The following is a 24430-nucleotide window of genomic DNA, read 5'->3' as shown; positions in this document are numbered from 1 at the left end:
AATTGTCCGCTGCTGTTTTGCTTTCGCAGCCAGTTGGGGAGTGAGCGCTGAACACATCATCACCTGATTATATACAAATACAGCCAATTTGCCTTTAGTAAATTGACCTCCGGGTGACAGAATCTATAGAAGTGCTCTACAATTTACAAGTCACTCCAGATACAGTATAGAGTATGTTACATGCAGGGGCGGACTGACCATTGAGCCACTCAGGCAGTGCCCGAGGGCCCTGGGCCACTAGGGGGCCCCATCAGGGTTGCCAGCCTCAGTAAAACCAGGGACAGTATGTATAAATCTGTGTTTTTTTTACATCTGTCTGTGTATACTGTGTGTACATGTATGTGTATACTGTGTGATTGTATGCTGTGTGTGTGTATACTGTGTGGCCCCATAATCTCTGATTGCCTGGGGGCCCCATAATCTCCTATTGCCCGGGGGCCCCATGAGTTATCAGTCCGCCCCTGGTTACATGTCAAATGAAGTTCATTGTAAATATAAATGAAGTCATTTTTTGGGGGCTTTAAATATGTTTGCAGCATTAAAGGCTCCCGACAGTGAAAAATATTGAACTTTGGTTACTATATGTTTTTAACAGTAATATAATTTCGTATATGATTTTTTTTTTTTTTTCATATGCCTTTATTTATATATTCTCCACATTTACAGTACATGCAGACCAAGCTGTCCAGCAAAAGTGAATGTTACAGGGGTTAAGGGTAACTATATAAGACTGCCAGGGGTGCTTACAACTGTTAGCATGTATTTAAATGGTTTACCTACTTTTGCTGTAACTGCTTCAAAAGTGTTAGCCGGAGTTTGGCTCAAATTTGTTTACTGCCTACCTAAAATTGCATATCCTTCTACAATGAAAATGTTTCCCCAAAACACTGCATTGGACAGGTGTGAACGGGTCCTAAGACTGATTAAGCTAGATTTATTCACTATCAAGTTGAAGAGTTTAAGGCTAGGTTTCCACTAGTGCAATTTTTCATGCGATTTGGGACTTTCATGACAAGTCGTACCACATGATTTCCAATGAGTACCATTCATATCTGTGCAAAGTAGACCCTGCACTACTTTGGTCCCACTTTGATGGGACCTAGGTCCATAGACCTCAAGAATATACAGGCATTGCTTCAAGTCGCAGCCAAAAATCGCGGCAATATCGCGCGACCTTTGGGACGCAATAGTGGAAATATAGCCTAAAGCAGTATTAAATCCAAAAGTAAAAATTTAATATATAGCAGCTTAGCAATCATTAGATGTGGTGACTGCATTTGTTTTCTTTTTTTATAGGCTTTTTTCCCTCTGTTTTCACCTGGTGATCTGGCCAGTAACACACCTTTCGTATTACAGTGCCCCACTCTGGATGAAGGAGCACAGGGGGCAACTTTAACCACTTGCCGACCGCCGCACGACTATATACGTCGGCAGAATGGCACGGGCAGGCAAAAGGACTTACATGTACGTCCTTGCCTGCCCGCGGGTGGGGGGTCCGATCGGACCCCCCCCCGGTGCCTGCGGCGGTCGGCAAATGTCCCCCGGCGATCGGAGGTGAGGGGGAGGCCATCCATTCGTGGCCCCCCCCTCGCGATCGCTCCCAGCCAATGGGATCATTTCCCTGCCTCTGTATTGTACACAGAGGCAGAGGAAATGATGTCATCTCTCCTCGGCTCGGTATTTTCCGTTCCGGGCCGAGGAGAGAAGACTGAAATGTGAGTGCACAACACACACACACACAGTAGAACATGCCAGGCACACAAATCACCCCGATCCCCCCCCCGATCGCCCCCCGATCCCCCCCCCAATCACCCCCCCCCCCCGTCACAAACTGACACCAAGCAGGTTTTTTTTTTTTTTTTTTTTTTTTTTTTTCTGATTACTGCATAGTGTCAGTTTGTGACAGTTAGTGTCAGGGCAGTGAGTGTTAGGCCCCCTGTAGGTCTAGGGTACCCCCCTAACCCCCCCTAATAAAGTTTTAACCCCTTGATCACCCCCTGTCACCAGTGTCGCTAAGCGATCATTTTTCTGATCGCTGTATTAGTGTCGCTGGTGACGCTAGTTAGTGAGGTAAATATTTAGGTTCGCCGTCAGCGTTTTATAGCGACAGGGACCCCCATATACTACCTAATAAATGTTTTAACCCCTTGATTGCCCCCTAGTTAACCCTTTCACCACTGATCACTGTATAACCGTTACGGGTGACGCTGGTTAGTTTGTTTATTTTTTATAGTGTCAGGGCACCCGCCGTTTATTACCGAATAAAGATTTAGCCCCCTGATCGCCCGGCGGTGATATGCGTCGCCCCAGGCAGCGTCAGATTAGCGCCAGTACTGCTAACACCCACGCACGCAGCATACGCCTCCCTTAGTGGTATAGTATCTGTACGGATCAATATCTGATCCGATCAGATCTATACTAGCGTCCCCAGCAGTTTAGGGTTCCCAAAAACACAGTGTTAGCGGGATCAGCCCAGATACCTGCTAGCACCTGCGTTTTGCCCCTCCGCCCGGCTCGGCCCAGCCCACCCAAGTGCAGTATCGATCGATCACGGTCACTTACAAAACACTAAACGCATAACTGCAGCGTTCGCAGAGTCAGGCCTGATCCCTGCGTTTGCTAACAGTTTTTTTGGTAGCGTTTTGGTGAAATGGCAAGCACCAGCCCCAGGCAGCGTCAGGTTAGTGCCAGTAGCGCTAACACCCACGCACCGTACACCTCCCTTAGTGGTATAGTATCTGAACGCATCAATATCTGATCCGATCAGATCTATACTAGCGTCCCCAGCAGTTTAGGATTCCCAAAAACGCAGTGTTAGCGGGATCAGCCCAGATACCTGCTAGCACCTGCGTTTTGCCCCTCCGCCTGGCCCAGCCCAGCCCACCCAAGTGCAGTATCGATCGATCACTGTCACTTAAAAAAACACTAAACGCATAACTGCAGCGTTCGCAGAGTCAGGCCTGATCCCTGTGATCGCTAACAGTTTTTTTGGTAGCGTTTTGGTGAACTGGCAAGCACCAGCCCCAGGCAGCGTCAGGTTAGTGCCAGTAGCGCTAACACCCACGCACGCAGCATACACCTCCCTTAGTGGTATAGTATCTGAACTGATCAATATCTGATCCGATCAGATCTATACTGGCATCCCCAGCAGTTTAGGGTTCCCAAAAACGCAGTGTTAGTGGGATCAGCCCAGATACCTGCTAGCACCTGCGTTTTGTCCCTCCGCCCAGCCCACCCAAGTGCAGTATCGATCGATCACTGTCACTTACAAAACACTAAACGCATAACTGCAGCGTTCGCAGAGTCAGGCCTGATCCCTGCGATCGTTAACAGTTTTTTTGGTAGCGTTTTGGTGAACTGGCAAGCGCCAGCGGCCTAGTACACCCCGGTCGTAGTCAAACCAGCACTGCAGTAACACTTGGTGACGTGGCGAGTCCCATAAGTGCAGTTCAAGCTGGTGAGGTGGCAAGCACAAGTAGTGTCCCGCTGCCACCAAGAAGACAAACACAGGCCCGTCGTGCCCATAGTGCCCTTCCTGCTGCATTCGCCAATCCTAATTGGGAACCCACCACTTCTGCAGCGCCCATACTTCCCCCATTCACATCCCCAACCAAATGCAGTCGGCTGCATGAGAGGCATTTTTATGTCCTCCCGAGTACCCCTACCCAGCGAACCCCCCAAAAAAGATGTCGTGTCTGCAGTAAGCGCGGATATAGGCGTGACACCCGCTATTATTGTCCCTCCTGTCCTGACAATCCTGGTCTTTGCATTGGTGAATGTTTTGAACGCTACCATTCACTAGCTGAGTATTAGCGTAGGGTACAGCATTGCACAGACTAGGACACACTTTCACAGGGTCTCCCAAGATGCCATCGCATTTTGAGAGACCCGAACCTGGAACCGGTTACAGTTACAAAAGGTACAGTTACAAAAAAAGTGTAAAAAAAAAAAAACACAAACAAAAATATAAAATAAAAAATAATAGTTGTCGTTTTATTGTTCTCTCTCTATTCTCTCTCTCTCTATTCTCTCTATTGTTCTGCTCTTTTTTACTGTATTCTATTCTGCAATGTTTTATTGTTATTATGTTTTATCATGTTTGCTTTTCAGGTATGCAGTTTTTTATACTTTACCGTTTACTGTGCTTTATTGTTAGCCATATTTTTGTCTTCAGGTACAGCATTCACGACTTTGAGTGGTTATACCAGAATGATGCTTGCAGGTTTAGGTATCATCTTGGTATCATTCTTTTCAGCCAGCGGTCGGCTTTCATGTAAAAGCAATCCTAGCGGCTAATTAGCCTCTAGACTGCTTTTACAAGCAGAGAGAATGCCCCCCCCCCCCCCCATCGTCTTCCGTGTTTTTCTCTGGCTCTCCTGTCTCAACAGGGAACCTGAGAATGCAGCCGGTGATTCAGCCAGCTGACCATAGAGCTGATCAGAGACGAGAGTGGCTCCAAACATCTCTATGGCCTAAGAAACCGGAAGCTACGAGCATTTTATGACTTAGATTTCGCCGGATGTAAATAGCGCCATTGGGAAATTGGGGAAGCATTTTATCACACCGATCTTGGTGTGGTCAGATGCTTTGAGGGCAGAGGAGAAATCTAGGGTCTAATAGACCCCAATTTTTTCAAAAAAGAGTACCTGTCACTACCTATTGCTATCATAGGGGATATTTACATTCCCTGAGATAACAGTAAAAATGATTAAAAAAAAAAAAAAATGAAAGGAACAGTTTTAAAATAAGATAAAAAAGCAAAAAAATAATAAAAAAAAAAAAAAAAAAAAAAAAAAAGCACCCCTGTCCCCCCTGCTCTCGCGCTAAGGCGAACGCAAGCGTCGGTCTGGCGTCAAATGTAAACAGCAATTGCACCATGCATGTGAGGTATCACCGCGACGGTCAGATCGAGGGCAGTAATTTTAGCAGTAGACCTCCTCTGTAAATCTAAAGTGGTAACCTGTAAAGGCTTTTAAAGGCTTTTAAAAATGTATTTATTTTGTTGCCACTGCACGTTTGTGCGCAATTGTAAAGCATGTCATGTTTGGTATCCATGTACTCGGCCTAAGATCATCTTTTTTATTTCATCAAACATTTGGGCAATATAGTGTGTTTTAGTGCATTAAAATGTAAAAAAGTGTGTTTTTTCCCCAAAAAATGCGTTTGAAAAATCGCTGCGCAAATACTGTGTGAAAAAAAAAAATTAAACACCCACCATTTTAATCTGTAGGGCATTTGCTTTAAAAAAATATATAATGTGTGGGGGTTCAAAGTAATTTTCTTGCAAAAAAAAATAATTTTTTCATGTAATCAAAAAGTGTCAGAAAGGGCTTTGTCTTCAAGTGGTTAGAAGAGTGGGTGATGTGTGACATAAGCTTCTAAATGTTGTGCATAAAATGCCAGGACAGTTCAAACCCCCCCCCAAATGACCCCATTTTGGAAAGTAGACACCCCAAGCTATTTGCTGAGAGGCATGTCGAGTCCATGGAATATTTTATATTGTGACACAAGTTGCGGGAAAGAGACAAATTTTTTTTTTTTTTTTTTTTTTTTTGCACAAAGTTGTCACTAAATGATATATTGCTCAAACATGCCATGGGAATATGTGAAATTACACCCCAAAATACATTCTGTTGCTTCTCCTGAGTACGGGGATACCACATGTGTGGGACTTTTTGGGAGCCTAGCCGCGTATGGGACCCCGAAAACCAAGCACCGCCTTCAGGCTTTCTAAGGGCGTAAATTTTTGATTTCACTCTTCACTGCCTATCACAGTCTCGGAGGCCATGGAATGCCCAGGTGGCACAAACCCCCCCCAAATGACCCCATTTTGGAAAGTAGACACCCCAAGCTATTTGATGAGAGGTATAGTGAGTATTTTGCAGACCTCACTTTTTGTCACAAAGTTTTGAAAATTAAAAAAAGAAAAAAAAAATTTTTTTTTTGTCTTTCTTCATTTTCAAAAACAAATGAGAGCTGCAAAATACTCACCATGCCTCTCAGCAAATAGCTTGGGGTGTCTACTTTCCAAAATGGGGTCATTTGGGGGGGGTTTGTGCCACCTGGGCATTCCATGACCTCCGAAACTGTGATAGGCAGTGAAGAGTGAAATCAAAAATGTACACCCTTAGAAATCCTGAAGGCGGTGATTGGTTTTCGGGGTCCCGTACGCGGCTAGGCTCCTAAAAAGTCCCACACATGTGGTATCCCCATACTCAGGAGAAGCAGCAGAATGTATTTTGGGGTGCAATTCCACATATGCCCATGACCTGTGTGAGCAATATATCATTTAGTGACAACTTTGTGCAAAAAAAAAAAAAAAAAAAAAATAAATTGTCACATTCCCGCAACTTGTGTCAAAATATAAAATATTCCATGGACTCAACATGCCTCTCAGCAAATAGCTTGGGGTGTCTACTTTCCAAAATGGGGTCATTTGGGGGGGGTTTGTGCCATCTGGGCATTTTATGGCCTTCAAAACTGTGATAGGTAGTGAGGAGTAAAATCAAAAATGTACGCCCTTAGAAATCCTGAAGGCAGTGATTGGTTTTCGGGGCCCCGTATGCGGCTAGGCTCCCAAAAAGTCCCACACATGTGGTATCCCCATACTCAGGAGAAGCAGCTAAATGTATTTTGGGGTGCAATTCCACATATGCCCATGGCCTGTGTGAGCAATATATCATTTAGTGACAACTTTTTGTAATTTTTTTTTTTTTTTTTTTTTTTTGTCATTATTCAATCACTTGGGACAAAAAAAATGAATATTCAATGGGCTCAACATGCCTCTCAGCAATTTCCTTGGGGTGTCTACTTTCCAAAATGGGGTCATTTGTGGGGGTTTTGTACTGCCCTGCCATTTTAGCACCTCAAGAAACGACATAGGCAGTCATAAATTAAAGGCTGTGTAAATTCCAGAAAATGTACCCTAGATTGTAGGCGCTATAACTTTTGCGCAAACCAATAAATATACACTTATTGACATTTTTTTTACCAAAGACATGTGGCCAAATACATTTTGGCCTAAATGTATGACTAAAATTGAGTTTATTGGATTTTTTTTAGAACAAAAAGTAGAAAATATCATTTTTTTTCAAAATTTTCGGTCTTTTTCCGTGTATAGCGCAAAAAATAAAAACGGCAGAGGTGATCAAATACCATCAAAAGAAAGCTCTATTTGTGGGAAGAAAAGGACGCAAATTTTGTTTGGTTACAGCATTGCATGACCGCGCAATTAGCAGTTAAAGCGACGCAGTGCCAATTTGTAAAAAGTGCTCTGGTCAGGAAGGGGGTAAATCCTTCCGGGGCTGAAGTGGTTAAACAGCAACATTGTCAGCCTGGGGGGGAGGGAAGTGTTAGATGTATCAACAGATTTAGATACACTAACAAATTGAAGACAAACATAAGCCTACACTTTTTTAAGCAGTTAGAGCAACTTTTTTCCGTTTTGGGATAAAGGTTTTATATAAATAAATAAAAGCTGATCATTGTAAGCACCCCCTCTCAGTGGTAAATGGTTTGTCTCATTGCTGTAACTGATACATTGTGCTGAAGAGTTTGGTCTTTTGAAAAACAAGAGACTTACTGGCCAGATCACCAGATGAAAATAGAATAAAGAAAGCCTAAGAAAAACTAAAAAGAAAACTAATGTAGCCATCATCTAAAAAAATTGTAAGCTGGAATAAGTAATGTTTGCTTTTGGATTTAAAGGCAAAGTTCACTTTTTTTTTCTAAATTCCAGCTTCCCTATGCACCAATATACAGTGCCATTAATGTACCTCTTTTGCAGAAAAGAAAAAGCTTTCTATATGACCTACACCAGGCACTACCTCAGCCTCCAGCTTGTTGTATAACATTACTTCCTGGACGGCCCCCCAGGAGATGGCTCCCACCCACCTCTGTACACACATACAATCAATGTCAAAGAACAACATTCTCACTGAATGCACAACCAGGGTCTTCCTCGTTTTGTACCTTATCGTCTTCATGCGTTAATCGCTCATTTGGCAGAGTGTTCAGGAGCTGAGCGATCACTGCTTATGTGGAGCAGAGCTGTAGTATTGAAAACAGAAGTGTGTCCCGGAAGTCTGTAAAGCTCCCCATACACTATACAATTTGATTGCACAATCCCCTTTAGATTTGCCATAAACTATGTAGTGCAAGAGTCTGCTTAATTGGATACAGAGTGATTGGATAGATGGTGTATCCTCCTATTATATCATTTTGGTAAATCAAAAGGAGATCGTACAATCAGATTGTATAGCGTATGGCTGCATTTATACACCTAAAATGAACTAGTTGTATTTTCAGTGCCATTAATTCTTAAAGTGTTGCTATACCCAGGACCCTGTATTCACTATATCTGGTCTCTCACAGTACACAGAACATGGAAATGCAATAGTTTTAGTAAATATAAACTGCTAAATACCTTTTTATTATCAGCAATTAGAGAATTCTTGTGACTTGTATCAGCATCTGTTTAAAGCTTGTAAGAGGAGTTTTTATTCTCCCATGATCCTCTGTCTGGACAGTGCCGATTGGCCCTATGCTGATTACATGCACTCTCCCAAAAAAAAAAAACTCTCTAGCAATGCACACCAAACTGAGCATGTGCAGCCTGACTCCTAATGCTCAATTCTACCAGTAGATGGGTCGGAGTCAGTTAAAGAAGAGGAGGATCAGAGAAGACAGGATCAAACAGCCTTTATACACAATGCAGAAGATTAACCCCTTAGGTTCCACAGTGAGTATAACAAGCATGCTTTTCTGCCTATACAGACTGATTTTACTGTTGTGTGTTTAGTAACACTTTAACAGAACACCAAACACAGAAGCAAACACACATTTTGCTACGTGAAAAATATAGCAACAAATGCAGCAGAATTCACAGTAAAAAACATGTAGACTGCAACATGCCAAAATGTCCCATGAGCTACTTTGCCATGTGTAGGGCAGCCCATTGAAATCGATGAACTGCACTATGCGTGTCAAGGAAAAACATGCCAAAAAAAAAATGCACTCCCACTATGCTTAGTGTGAATGGGGCCTGAAAGTGAAATTGGTGTGTTTACACAAGAATAATGAGGCTCCAATTACATCTGTGTGTTTCCGAAAGCATGGCAAACTGCACAGAAAACATGTGCTTTGCCATGTGTTTCAGAAACGTGCTGCAAATGCTCATCTTGCTTGTGTTGTCATTAAATGTTAAAGGCACTCCAAGCATGGGTAGCAAGCATGCGCACCAAAAACTGCAGTAAAAACACAGCACTCTCCACTCAACCAAATTCTGGAGCTTCTTTGGGGCGATTGCCACATGTAGGGCAGCCTGTTCAAGTAAATGGCTGCCCTATGCATGACAAGCTGAAACGCTCCAAAACGCTCCAAAAAAATACGCATGTGGGAATGTGAGCGTCTGCTATGTGGAGATTTGGATGGAGCCTGACAGCTGAGTGTCTCCATACACTCCCTCCTATGCACTTGTATAAAGATGGACATACACTATGCAATCTGATCTTACAATCTCTGCACAATTGCCTTTATATTTACCAGTACAATGGAATAGGAGGTTACACCGGACCAATCCATTCAATTACTATCAAATCAGGCAGGCCCTTGTACTACATATCTGATGGGATATCTAGAGGAGATTGTACAATCAGATTGTATAGGAAGTTGGAAATAAAACAAGAGGTATAGTAATGAAAGAGGTGTGGTCCAGAGCAGTGGGATACAATCTACTGGAATCTAAAAACATTTTTAAAAATCCAAATAGACAGAAGGAAGTTCTAAGCTGTTATAGATGAGGCAAGTGAGACTGGGATAGCTGTGGCAGAAATGGCGTTGGAAAAAGCTGCTATTTATTATGAAAAGTGAAATTCTGCCCAAAAAAGGTGAACTTAGCCTTTAATACCACTTTAATTGGAGCGTTGGGGAGATTCTTCCTCTCTATTTCTCTTGTTTACCATTATCACTGAGAATGAAAGTGTAAGAAAATCTCACATTTTGGGTTGTCACCAGAACAGGAATAAAGGGGAAATCTTTCAATGGGGACACTGGCCCTGGTGACAACAGGGATTCTCTTACTTTTGAGAGATGTACCTTTAATTTCCCGTTTTGCACATTTTTCATGTATAATTACAAAAATGTAAATAGAAAAAAAAAGAATATATATATATATATATATATATATATATATATATATATATATATATATATATATATGTATAAAAAAAATTTCACCTTACCTGAACTTTCGCTCACAGCTGACATACCTGAAACACGGACAAAAATGGATTTGTTTATTTCCAAGGCAAACACATTGACATTCAGGTGTTTTATTTTCAGATTTTGACATTTACCTTTTTATTTTTACTGAAAGCAAATGGGTGACATAAAACATAAAAAAAATGCATTTGCTAGTTTTCCAGAACAGAATAGAGAAATGACAATTCAAGATAGTAGAAAAAGCTTAAGCTTATTTCAATATGTTTCTCTCACTGGCTGATGCACGGCTCGCAACAGTAATTGGGCAGGACTCCGGGAGCAGGCAGACGTGAAGGAGCCTTGGAGGAGATCACTCCAGTCTGCTTACTGGTGCTGCACATGTGACATGTCAGTAGAGCTATGTTAGTGCTACCCTTGGGGTCTCTGCATCTCTGGGGGGCTGGGGGGAAGATGGCTTGACCTCTATGTGTGTGTGTTTTTTCTCTCTGGGGGGGCAGCAGTTGCTGTAATGGGATGTGTATCTCATCGGTGCCCTGCACTGACAGCCATGCACTGACATACTGTCCTGCACTGACTGCTCTGCACTGACATACTGTCCTGCACTGACTGCTCTGCACTGACATACTGTCCTGCACTGACTGCTCTGCACTGACATACTGCCCTGCACTGACAGCCATGCACTGACATACTGTCCTGCACTGACTGCTCTGCACTGACATACTGTCCTGCACTGACTGCTCTGCACTGACATACTGCCCTGCACTGACAGCCATGCACTGACATACTGTCCTGCACTGACTGCTCTGCACTGACATACTGTCCTGCACTGACTGCTCTGCATTGACATACTGTCCTGCACTGACTGCTCTGCACTGACATACTGCCCTGCACTGACAGCCATGCACTGACATACTGTCCTGCACTGACTGCTCTGCACTGACATACTGCCCTGCACTGACAGCCATGCACTGACATACTGCCCTGCACTGACAGCCATGCACTGACATACTGTCCTGCACTGACTGCTCTGCACTGACATACTGCCCTGCACTGACAGCCATGCACTGACATACTGCCCTGCACTGACAGCCATGCACTGACATACTGTCCTGCACTGACTGCTCTGGACTGACATACTGCCCTGCACTGACAGCCCTGCACTGACATACTGCCCTGCACTGACAGCCATGCACTGACATACTGCCCTGCACTGACTGCTCTGCACTGACATACTGCCCTGCACTGACATACTGCCCTGCACTGACAGCCATGCACTGATATACTGCCCTGCACTGACTGCTCTGCACTGACATACTGCCCTGCACTGACTGCTCTGCACTGACATACTGCCCTGCACTGACTGCTCTGCACTGACATACTGCCCTGCACTGACAGCCATGCACTGACATACTGCCCTGCACTGACTGCTCTGCACTGACATACTGCCCTGCACTGACTGCTCTGCACTGACATACTGCCCTGCACTGACTGCTCTGCACTGACATACTGCCCTGCACTGACAGCCATGCACTGATATACTGCCCTGCACTGACTGCTCTGCACTGACATACTGCCCTGCACTGACTGCTCTGCACTGACATACTGCCCTGCACTGACTGCTCTGCACTGACATACTGCCCTGCACTGACAGCCATGCACTGACATACTGCCCTGCACTGACTGCTCTGCACTGACATACTGCCCTGCACTGACTGCTCTGCACTGACATACTGCCCTGCACTGACTGCCCTGCACTGACATACTGCTCCCTGACTGCCCTGCACTGACATACTGCTCAAAGAGCGCCCTGCTGCTACATTCCATACACTCTATAATTCTGCCATTCTTTCCTGCACTATGCTGCATCATTTCTTGTTTATTTTACTATTTCTTTAGCCCCATAACTAAAGTGCTCTTACATACCTCCCAACTTTTGAACTTCAGAATGAGGGACACTGAAGGAGTAAAAAGACCTGCGGCACGCTACGTAAATTGTGGGCGTGGTTAAGTGCCTAACAGTGGGAGGGGCTTAAGTGATGTGGTTAAACAAAACCCATGCTTCCTTGTAGCTATAAAATATGCTTTTATTGCTTTGTCTGAGCCTAACTTAAAGAACTTCATTAAAATAGTCAAAGACTGCATAGCAGAGGTATGGATCTAATACAGGAGATGGTCAGAGACTACAGACTTGATACAAGAGATGGTCAGAAACTGCAGATATCATACGAGAGGTGGTCAGAGACTGCGGATATGATACAAGAGACTGTCAGAGACTGCAGACATGCTCCAACACACTGTCAGAGACTGCGGACATGATACAAGAGACATGATACAGGAGACAGTCAGAGACTGCAGACATGCTCCAAGAGATGGTCAGAGACTGCAGACATGTTACAAAGTTACATAGTTAGTCAAGTTAAAAAAAGACACAAGTCCATCTATCTCAACCATAAAAAAATAAAAATAAATTAATAAATAAATAAAATAAAGAATATCGTACAATCACATATACCCAATCCTATACCCACAGTTGATCCAGAGGAAGGCGAAAAACCCCCCAGCAAAGCATGATTCAATTTGTTACAGCAGGGGAAAAAATTCCTTCCTGATCACCCGAGAGGCAATCAGATTTTCCCTGGATCAACTTTACCTATAAATGTTAGTACCCAGTTAAATTATGTACATTTAAGAAAGAATCCAGGCCCTTTTTAAAGCAATCTACTGAGCTGGCCAGAACCACCTCTGGAGGGAGTCTATTCCACATTTTCACAGCTCTTACTGTGAAGAAACCTTTCCGTATTTGGAAATGAAATCTCTTTTCCTCTAGACGTAAAGAGTACCCCCTTGTCCTTAGTGTTGACTGTAAAGTGAATAACTCAACACCAAGTTCACTATATGGACCCCTTATATATTTATACATGGTGATCATATCCCCCCTTATTCTCCTCTTCTCAAGAGTGAATAAATTCAGTTCCTCTAATCTTTCCTCATAGCAGAGCTCCTCCATGCCTCTTATCAGTTTGGTTGCCCTTCTCTGCACTTTCTCCAGTTCCGTTATCCTTTTTGAGAACTGGTGCCCAAAACTGAACTGCATTTTAAAGATGAGGTCTTACTAATGATGATTTGTACAGGGGCTCTCTTTGGAGTCCATACCTCTCTTAAAGCGGAGGTCCGCCAAATTTTTTAAAAAAAGTCAGCAGCTACAAATACTGCAGCTGCGGACTTTTAAAATACGGACACTTACCTGTCCAGGGCGCCCGCGATGTCGGCACCTGAAGCCGATCTGTCCCTCGGTCCTTGGATGCTGCCCCTGCCATGTTCGGTAAGGGAATCAGGAAGTGAAGCCTTACGGCTTCACTTCTTGGTTCCCTACTGCACATGCGCGTGTCGCGCTGTGCAATCCGAATGGTCCCTGCTGTCTCTGGGACCTGTGTGTCTCCCAGCAGACGGGGGGGGGGGGTGGTGTAGCCCGGAAGTGGGTGCAAATACCTGTATTATACAGGTATCTGCACACCCCCCTCCCCCCCAGAAAGGTGCCAAATGTGACACTGGAGGGAGGGAGGGTTCCGAAAAGCGGAAGTTCCATTTTTGTGTGGAACTCCGCTTTAATACAAGAAAGGACTTTGCTCGCTTTGGAAACGGCAGCTTGGCATTGCATGCTATTATTGAGCTTATGATCTACTAAAACCCCCAGATCCTTCTCCACTACGGATTCCTCAGTTGTACTCCCCCTAGTATGTATGATGCATGAATATTCTTAGCCCCGAAGTGCATAACTTTACATTTATCAACATAAAACCTCATCTGCCACTTAGTCACCCAATTAGACAGTGCATTGAGGTCGGCTTGTAAACTGGAGACATCCTGTAAGGACGTTATTCCACTGCATAGCTTAGTGTCATCTGCAAAGGCAGAAATGTTACTTTTAATCCCAGACCCAATATCATTTATAAAGTTATTAAAAAGTAGGGGTCCCAACTCTGAACCTTGGGGTACACCACTGATAACCTTAGACCATTCAGATAAGAATCTATAACCACTACTCTCTGAATTCTGTCTTTTAGCCAGTTTTCTATCCATTTACAAACTTATCTTTCGAAGCCTGTAGACTTTACCTTACACATGAGCCGTGTGTGGGGAACTATCTCAAACGCTTTTGCAAAATCCAAGTATACCACGTCCACCGCCACCCCTCTGTCCAAGGTTTTATTACCTCCTCATAAAAAGAAATTAGATTTCTTTGGCAACTTCTGTCTTTCATGAAAGACATGCTCCAAGAGATGGTCAGTGACTGCAAACATGATACAGAAAATAGTCAGAGACTGCAGACCTGATACAGAAAATGGTCAGAGACTGCAGACCTGATACAGAAAATGGTCAGAGACTATGAACATGCTACAGGGGTTGTTGGAGACTGGGGGCATGCTTCAGCAATCATAGACTGGAGACATAGTACTTGACATATTACAGATAAAGATCTGCAGGGGACCAATGGGCCACACAAAAAATGGCAATGGGCTACAAGTGGCCCTAGGCACTAAGCACTGAATTGTAAACCCCAAGAGCTAGCTCTTTTCTCCAGCTCTGGCAACACTGCCAGGATGCTTGCTATGAGAAATGAAATACAATCTATTGCTGAGATTGGGGAGATGCAAGGGCCAGTCTTCACTAGGGTAGCCACATTTTCAAACTGCCATTCACTTCCCATAAAAAGATGGGGGGGTTTGGGGGAATGTAGTCTCAGGGTTGATGGGGAATTCGGCAGCAGGGGTGATTTGTCAGGCGAATGGCTGGTGTTGTACTACATTGTAATCAGGCCTGGACTGGTCATAGAGAAAACTGGGCACTTGCCCGGTAGGCCAGGGTCGCAAGTCCTTGCTGGGCCCGAGACAGCTGGGTTGCTCTTTGAGCCCATGACACTCACCCGGTCTCTCCGAGGCCGCTCGGCTGCTAATTAAGCTCAGCCATCGGCGCCGGGGGGAGCTCTCTGCAACTGCACTTATAGTGAAGCCGTCTGTGCCGGGGCGTGACCACAAAGGGGGAGAAGCTAGACGAGACACCTCTGCGGCCGCACGTATAGTTCAGCTGTCCGGTGCCCCCTGTGCTCTCCACATCCCCCCATGCTCTCCGGTGCCCCCTGTGCTCTCCACATCCCCCCATGTTCTCCGGTGCCCCCCTGTGCTTTCCATATCCCCCATGCTCTCCACTGCCCCCTGTGCTCTTCCCCGCCCCCCATGCTCTCTGCTGCCCCCCGTGCTCTCCACCTCCCCCCATGCTCTCTGCTGCCCCCCTGTGTTCTCCCTCTCCCCCCTGTGCTCTCCCCCTGGCTCTCAGCCCCCCTATGCTCTCTACCTTCCCCCATGCTCTCTGCTGCCCCCCTGTGCTCTCCATTGCCCCCCTGTGCTCTCCACCTCCCCTATGGCTCTCAGCCTTCCCATGCTCTCCACCTTCCCCATGCTCTCCGCTGCCTCCATGTGCTCTCCACATCTCCCCAATGCTCTCCACCTCCCCAATGCTCTTCGCTGCCCCCCGTGCTCTCCACCTCCCCCCCATACTCTCCGCTGCCCCCCTGTGCTCTCCTTCTCCCCCCTGTGCTATCCCTCTCCCCCCTGGCTCTTAGCCTCCCCGTGCTCTCCACCTTCCCCCATGCTCTCCGCTGCCCCCCTGTGCTCTCTGCTGCCCCCCTGTGCTCTCCACCTCCCCCCTGGCTCTCAGCCTTCCCCGTGTTCTCCACCTTCCCCCATGCTCTCCGCTGCCCCCCTGTGCTCTCCACATCCCCCCCAATGCTCTCCACCTCCCCCGTGCTCTCTGCCGCTCCCCTGTGCTCTCCACATCCCCCACGCTCTCCGCTGCCCTCCTGTGCTCTCCACATCCCCCACCCCATGCTCTCCACCTCCCCCCTGCTCTCCCTCAGTGCACTCCAGCCCCCCCAGTGCTCTCCAGCCCCCCAGTGTTGTCCATCTCCCCCCCAGTGCTCTCCAGCCCCCAGCCCCCCCACTGTTGGCTGCCTCCCCCCAGTGCTCTTCACCCCCCTGTGCTCTCCAGCCCCCCCAGTGTTGTCTGTCTCCCCATGTACTCTCTGCCCAACCCCTGTGCTCTCCTACCCTCTCTGTGCTCTTTGCTGCCTCCCCCTTGTACTCTCCACCCTCCCTGTGCTCTCCTGCCCTCCCTGTGTTCTCCAACCCCCCACCTCCTGTGCTCTCCGCCCCCCTGTACTCTCCTCTTCCTCCCTGTGTTCACTGTCTCTCCCCTGTGCTCTCGCCCCACCCCATGTTCTCAAGGTTCCTTCCTGTGCTCTCCACCCCCCCTTCATATTCTTTCCCCCCCCCCTGCACCTCTGCCGGGTAACCCTCTCCCATCTCCCGGGGGATCCGTCAGGGTGGAGAGTGGGGAAGGGGCCGGTTAACATGTCATGGGCTGCTCGGTCCAAAATGTCCAGGCCTATTTTTTGTCCCAGTCCGGGCCAGATTGTAATATATAATGAAATAGTTCATCTCACCATAATGCAGAATCAGTGGGAACCCTGAGCTTGTCACTTGCCCCCAGATTCAGCGTGCCACTTGCCCCCATTGCCTGCCACTAGATGCAGCTTGTCACTTGCCCAAGTTGCCTGCTGCCGGATGCAGTGTACCACTTGCCACCCATTGCCTGCCACCAGATGCAGTGTGTAACTTGCCACCGTTGCCTGACGCCAGATGCAGCGTGTCACTTGCCACTGTTGCCTGACGCCAGATGCAGTGTGCAATTTTTCACCTGTAGCCTGCAACCAGATGCAGTGTGCCACTTTCCACCCATAACCTGCCACCAGATGCAGTGTGCCACTTTTCACCCATAGCCTGCCACCAGATGCAGTGGGCCATTTTTCACCCATAGCCTGCCACCAGATGCAGTGTGACACTTTTCACCCATAGCCTGCCACCAGATGCAGTGTGACACTTTCCACCCATAGCCTGATGAAGGAGCATGCATGCTCCGAACGCGAGTGCTATAGTCACGCCCCCCGTTCTCAAGCATCTGACGTCTCCCACCGACGTACCTGCTGACATGCTCACTGTGGGAAATCCAAACCTTGGAGCTACGGACGCCACTGGAAGCAACCGGGGTCTGACCCCCCACCGCAGACCAGCTGGAAACCGGAGGATAACTGATGACGGAAAAGAGAACTACCCTATCCCTGATTTTAACTACTCAAATGTGAGTTTAGCCTGCCACCAGATGCAGCGTGCCACTTTTCACCCATAGCCTGCCACCAGATGCAGTGTGCCATATTTCATCCATAGCCTTCCACCAGATGCAGTGTGCCACTTTCCACCCATAGCCTGCCACCAGATGCAGTGTGCCACTTGTCACCTACAGCCTGCCACCAGATGCAGTGTGCCACTTTTCCCCCGTAGCCTGCCACTAGATGCAGTGTGCCACTTTCCACCCGTAGCCTGCCACCAGATACAGTATGCCACTTTCCACCCATAGCCTGGCACCAGATGCAGTGCACCACTTGTCACCTATAGCCTGCCACCAGTCTGACACATCGGAGCCCCAGGAAAGTGAATGCCCCTCCCGCCACTGATGTTACTCCTCTCATGCGGGGGCCGGGGGGTTTCACATCTTTAGCTCTGAGGGGTTGGTGTTGTGACACATCACCTAAAAGTGAAGGACTACCATGAACCCTGCCCTGATATCTAAGGATGTGTCCTACTTCCATCCCTTCCAGGGTGTAATCTCATCTGTCAGTGTCCTCTCCTTTTCTGCCAGCATACTTATCTGCCTACCATCCTCTTATCAGTGCTAGCTCCAGGTTGACACACACCAATTAGTAGGTGCGGAGAAGGAGGAAGTTAAATCCTCCCCGCTGTAAATGCTGGGTCTCTAACTCTCTCCTCCTCGTGACGTCACTGGTTGCTAGACGCCAGGCGGGTGGCAGCTAGCAACCATTTGGGCACTAAGCCAGCGGCTATGTAAAAGGGGTCTCAGCAGCCAGGGGTCTACCACAGGCTGACAGTGAGTTACAGCAGGGATGTGAGGGCTAGTTTAGGGGGCATCACATCGGCCCAGGGCCAGGGGGCAATTCCGGGACACTGTATTGTCCCAGAATGAGGATGCCCACGGGATCAGGGACGGTTGGGAGGTACTACCCCTGTAAGGGCCTGCTGGTGATTGTGGCTCATCTCACACCCTGCACACTAATTTCCAGAAATAATTCAGTCAAGAAGCAGTCCTTGTACTTTGTTTAGTTTTATTAGGGGAATAGAACTTGGATGGGGATAGGGTGCATATGGGATACCCACGTGATTGAAAATAAGAAATGTAGGGACTGAACTATATACACCACTGGTATATACAACTTCTTCTCTTCTCCTCCAGCACAAACCTTGCTTGCAGACTATGACTCCCAGGACCAGCTAGCACTGTCAGGCCCAAAGCAAATGCCCTTTGCAGGCAGGGGCCGCGGGCCCTATAGTGTAGCAAAAATAGGTAGTCCTTAGTGCTACCTGTCCCAAATGTGGCTACTGCTTCTAGTACCAACTCTTCAGGCCCTGCCAGCCCTCCTGGCTGCAGCTGGCTCTTTCCACTGCCTGTGCCACCACAGCCCTCTTGACAGGCTCTGCACCCATCCCAGACTGCTCTATCCCAGTCCTCTCAGGTGTGCCTCCCAGTCTTCCTGACTGCGTCACTCACCAGCCCTCCTGGCTGTTCCAATTGCTCCTGGAGGCACTGTTCTCCAGCTGTCCTCCGCAGTGCCTCCTGTCCAGGACACCTCCATGTGTCTTGAGAAGGTCCTGTCTGCACACGAGCCCAGGCCCAAGGCCCCCCCCCCAGAATGGGGAGCTCCCTCAAAAGCCACAACAGCCTAACACTTCATCCCCAGCTTCCACCCGAACAACTCTGTCCCCAACTTGGATTGACAGGGCCTGCCCCCTGCCAATCCAAGTTGAGGTCTGGTTAGGGCCCTCAGAATACTCCAGGCAACTCCACCTTACCACCCCTCCCATTCTTATAGAAGCTTACAGAACATTCAGAAGTAGGAGGGAGGTCTCAGTGATGCTGCCTGTGAGTCATCTAGCTCTCCCTGAATTTCTGCCCAGGACAAAAACACAGACAGAAGGGCTCTGAGGAAGAAGGTTTCCCTTTGAAACGCGTCAGCCGGCAGTGGCCCGCAAAATCTTCTCTATTACCATCTGGAGACTGTTGTCGTCAGACTGATTGCCATCATCTGAAGGCTTGTTTATATTGCGGTTTTCTTTCACATGTTTGTGAGTAGTTTTTAATTTACTCTAATAAAATATATCTAAGGATAATGCACAAGGTTGGTGCGCTCTCTCTTTTATCCATTCCTCAAAAACAGACAGGCTTGGCTGCCAGCCAAGCCTGCATAAATTTACCTACTCCTCACAAAAAAACCTCTAGCACTCTAGCCCTCTAACAACACAGCTAGGGGGTGCTTCATACAGTATGCTTAAAGTGATTGTAAAGGGTTTTTCTTTTTTTTCAAATAACAAACATGTTATACTTACACAAAACCCTTGCACAGAGCAGCCCAGATCCCCCTTTTCTAGGGTGCCCCAGCGGCGCTCCTGGCTCCACCTCTGTGCCACCACAGAGAGTCGATTTCCCTGGGTACACCCGTGCGGACGCGCTCACGATTCCCGCTGCTGCGTCCATTGACACAGACAGCAGGACTCGGCCCCACTTCTGGCTCCTGTGTCACTGGATTTGATTGATAGCAGCGGGAGCCATTGGCTATCAATCTATCCAATGAGGACCCGAGAGTGCGGCTGGAGAATCGGGTTCAGATAAGAAAAAGGGGGGGTCTGGGGGGCAGCTGTAGCACAGAATGTTTTTCACCTTAATGCATAGAATGCATTAAAGTGAATAACCATGAGACATTACAACTCCTTTAAAGCTTGGCACTAAATTAACTATGTACCTTTTTTCAAAACCACGCCCATTTTAAATGAATGTCCCACCCCTAATTAAAGTAGTTCTCTGCCTACAATGGCTTGCTGAACCTAAAGCGCAATAAGGTGTCCCTGAAAATGTTTTTTAAATGTTGGCAACTATGTATTTGGGGTGATAGTAGACCTGAGTACGTTTAAGAAGAAGCAGTTGTGTGTGGCACAGAAGCATCCAGCCATCACCTGGACATCTGCTTTAAGAAAGGCACTCATATGTGGCAGAGAATCCAAACATTTTGGAAAAATTGCATTGAAGTCTATGGGTTGTGAATCTTGCTAGTCTTTTTTGTCTACTTGTAGGGTTAATAGGCATGCTATTGTAAAAGAAAAGTATGTGAGGCTGGGCACTACCATGGGGACCTGTGGCAAGGCCATTTTTTAAAAAAAATACTGTACAACAGGGAGAAGGTCCTTTTCATAGAGATTCAACGATTACATGGAACATACTGTAGACACATTAGTTAAAGTGTTACTAAACCCAGAACCTGTATTCACTATATCTGGTCTCCCACAGTACACAGAACATGGAAATGCAATTATTTTAGTAAATATAAACTGCTAAATACCTTTTCTCATTAGCAGTATATAGTCTTGTGACTTGTATCAGTTCCTAGTAAAGTTTGTAGAACGAGTTTTCATTCTCCCCTGATCCTCGGTCTGGACATGTCTGGACAGTGCTGATTGGCCCTGTGCTGATCACATGCACTCTCCCAAGAAAATCAAAAACTCTCTAGCAATACACACCAAACTGAGCATGTGCAGCCCCTCCACTGGCTCTGTAAATATCAGGTTATTTTTTGGAGACAGCGGAAGAAGAGGAGGATCAGAGAAGACAGAATCAAACAGCCTTTATACACAATGCAAAGGATTAAACCCTTAGGTTCCACAGTGAGTATAACAAGCATGCTTTACTGCATATACAGACTGATTTTACTGTTATGGGTTTAGTAACACTTTAAATTACATGTTTGGAGAAGCCATAAAGCTGCCTGTGGTCAGGGCTGGTGCAAGGATTTTTGACAATCTAGGCGAAACTTCATTTTGCCGTAACTTCGCCCCACCTCCCCCTGGCTCTGCACCTGACTCCACCCCCTGTTTCTTGCCCATGTATACAGTGGAGGTTGCAGGAGTCAGGAGTGTTTAATGTACAGAATGCAGGGGTCTGCATTTTGTTTACTACATTCTTTTACTATATAAAGAGTGCAGAGTTGCGGGGTGCGCTACGCACTGAGTGCAGGGTTGCGGGGTGCGCTACCCACTGGGTGCAGGGTTGCAGGGTGCGCTACGTATTGAGTGCAGGAGTGCGAGGTGCACTAAGTACTGAGTACAGGGTTGCGGGGTACGCCATGTACAGATTGCAGGGTTGCAGGGCTGCACTGCATAAAGAGTGTGGGGTTGCGGGGTGTGCTAGGTACAGAGTGCAGGGTTGCGGGCTGCACTGCATAAAGAGTGCGGGGTTGCGAGGTGTGCTAGGTACAGAGTGCAGGGTTGCGGGGTGCGCTGCATAAAGAGTGCAGGGTGCGCTATGTACTGAGGGGGGGAGGAGGAGGTAGGGAGTGAGAGGAGGAGAGGGGAGAGGAGGAGGGAGAGGAGAGGAAGTGGTGGGAGAGGAGATGGTAGAAGAGAGGAAGAGGAGGGGAGAGGAGGGGAGGAAAGGGGGAAAAGGAGGCAGGGAGAGGAAGGGAAGAGTGGGGAGAGGGGAGGAGAGGAGGAAAGGAGGGGGGGAGAGGGGGAAGAGCAGGCGGGGAGAGGAAGGGAGGAGTGGGGAGAGGGGAGGAGAGGAGGAGGGGGGAAGAGGAGGCGGGGAGACGAAGGGAGGAGTGAAGAGAAGGGAAGAGAGGAAGAAGAGGAGAGGGGGAAGAGGAGGGGGGAGAGGGGGAAGAGGAGGACATGTACTTGGTATGATGACATCACACATGTGAGGACAGATCAGATACTATACAGTATATACGTCAGTGTTCTTCACTAACTCACTCTCTACTCTGCTGCATTGGACGACCCTGCCAGGAACAAACCCTGCCTCCAGCTGTCACCAGGCACCGACCCCAGAGTGCCCACTACTCCTATAGACTACATCACACTGCCGCTGTACAGGGCAGGTCGGGAGGGAGCATGGCCTCTACAAATAGAGGTGACACAGGAGGCGGGGTCACTGGAATCACTGAATGTATGGGCAGAGCTGGCTGTACTGGGACGATCACCAGGGAGAGACAGGTTACTGATAGGTAAACAAAGATTTGGGGGGCACACCCTAAAAGATGCATTAAAGATGGTACAGCCATAAGACCATATAAACAGAACAAAATATTACAGCGCACACATGCAAAAATGGCATTTACCTCCTGCAAGGCTATTTAAGACACCTGAACATTTTCAATTTAGTCACACCATATGGCTATATGGTGCTTAAGCCTATATTTTTTGAAAATGTTCATGTGTTTTAAATAGCCTTGCAGGAGGTAAATGTCATTTTTGCATTTGTGCGCTGTAATATTTTGTTCAGGTTACTGATAGAGGCGCGCAGGGGATATTTGCTTCCATTCCATCTGGAGATATCAGTGCTGTGCCTAGGGAGTAGGGAAACCCAGCTGCGCCCTAGGCGGCAGTGCACCCTAGGCGGCTGCCTAGTTTGCCTATTGGTAGCCAAAACATTTTTATTCCTCTGTAACTAGGGTATGACACACATTACCCTTATGCGTGTCTATCCCCATCAAAGTTAAAACCAATATTAACCCTATATTATATATTTAAAAAAAAATAATTCTTGTATTTCACACTGTGTACCATTTGCATTTCACACTTTTATTTACTAACTATTTACTGACAAGAGCTCACAATTCTCCACAAAATAAGAGGGTGTTGAAGGAGCCTCACATATACCACTATGTTATTATGTTATGTGCACGTTATGTATTCCGATTACGTATGTCATTACATTATTGTGTGCGTCACATCACAATGCCCATGCACTGTGTCATCACACTCATGCCACAACAATTGCTGGAGTCATCTTTAAAGTGGAGTTCCACCCAAAAGTGGAACTTCTGCTTATCTGCCCCCCCCCCCCGCGGTGCCACATTTGGCACCTTTCGGGGGGGAGGGGGGAACGGGTACCTGTTATTGACAGGTACCCTTCCCCACTTCTGGGAGACAGCACCGCCATGCTGACCCTCGAAAGTTAGGCCCCCCTCCTCCTTCCTACGCCACTGGGCTAATTAGAAAGCGCAGTGCACTTCGCGAATGCACAGTAGGGAACCGGCTGTGAAGCCGAAAGACTTCAGTGCCGGTTTCCCTTACGAGGAATGGTGGTGGCAGCACCTGACAGCCGATCCGAAAATCGACTGGGGTGCTGACATCGTGGGGACCCTGTACAGGTAAGTGTCCTAATATTAAAAGTATTTGTAGCTGCTGACTTTACATTTTTGAAGAGGGGGGCGAAACACCTCTTTAAAGCTGGCCATACACTGATTTTTTTAAGCATCCAAACAGCGGCACCCACCACTGTCAGAATACATTCATCAGAGGCTACAGCCCCTGATTGATGGAAATTTTTCCAACATGTCCCTTCCACAGAAGTCAATGAAAAAACTACTTCTGTCAAGTGGGAGAGCCCACATGCTGATTGAATTTCAGCTGGTCCCCGCTGGACTGCCCAAATTTCGATCAGTGTATGGCCAGCCTTAGACCCAGTTTGTGTTCAATAATTCTGATATAATGTCTCTACATTTAGGCTTGCCAAAAATGATATTCCCTTATAGATAACCTCTTCACAAAACCTCTGAAGTCTATATACGATAGTAAAATTTTCATAAATGGTCAAAGAATTGTGTCTTTGTATTTACCAGTATTCTCCATAAAACTTTAATTTTGAGAGGTAGGGCAACACAGTGGTGTTTCCTGATTTTTATTAAACTCGGGTAGAGCATAAAATGTCACTATTTTTGTATTGTTATTTGGCATGCATTTGAATTCCTCTTTTAATATTATTTTTAAACCCATGGCTTTTATTAGGTACCTTCTAATTCCAAACCGCACCTTCTTGTGGGATCTTCTTCCAAAACACAGTCATTGTTCTGCAACAAAGTCATACTTATCTCTGTCCAACAGAACCAACTTTATGCCTTTTTTTAGCAGGTTTCATTAAATCAAGATTCTGTTCCAGATGTCCCAAGGCCATTCCTTCATTTCTTGTGAGATTGTAATTTTTTTTTCTTACTTTTTTTTTTTGCTATAAAAGATGTAATTTTGTTTCAACC

At 46.7% G+C, this 24430-nt stretch overlaps 1 protein-coding gene across 1 annotated transcript in view; it reads right to left on the bottom strand.

Moving 5' to 3' along the window:
• The window catches only part of CD3E (CD3 epsilon subunit of T-cell receptor complex), a 55442-nt gene that overhangs the window by 20297 nt on the left and 10715 nt on the right, over positions 1-24430 (bottom strand). Inside the window, exon 2 of the mRNA XM_073602464.1 lies at positions 10242-10268. Coding sequence (XP_073458565.1) covers positions 10242-10268 — 27 coding nt within the window. The remainder of the gene's footprint in view (positions 1-10241; positions 10269-24430) is intronic.

This window comes from Aquarana catesbeiana, linkage group LG10, assembly GCF_042186555.1.
Source record: "Aquarana catesbeiana isolate 2022-GZ linkage group LG10, ASM4218655v1, whole genome shotgun sequence".
NCBI lineage: Eukaryota > Metazoa > Chordata > Amphibia > Anura > Ranidae > Aquarana > Aquarana catesbeiana.
The sequence above is the reverse complement of the archived record's forward strand: the minus strand, read 5'-3'. Positions and strand labels throughout refer to the sequence as shown.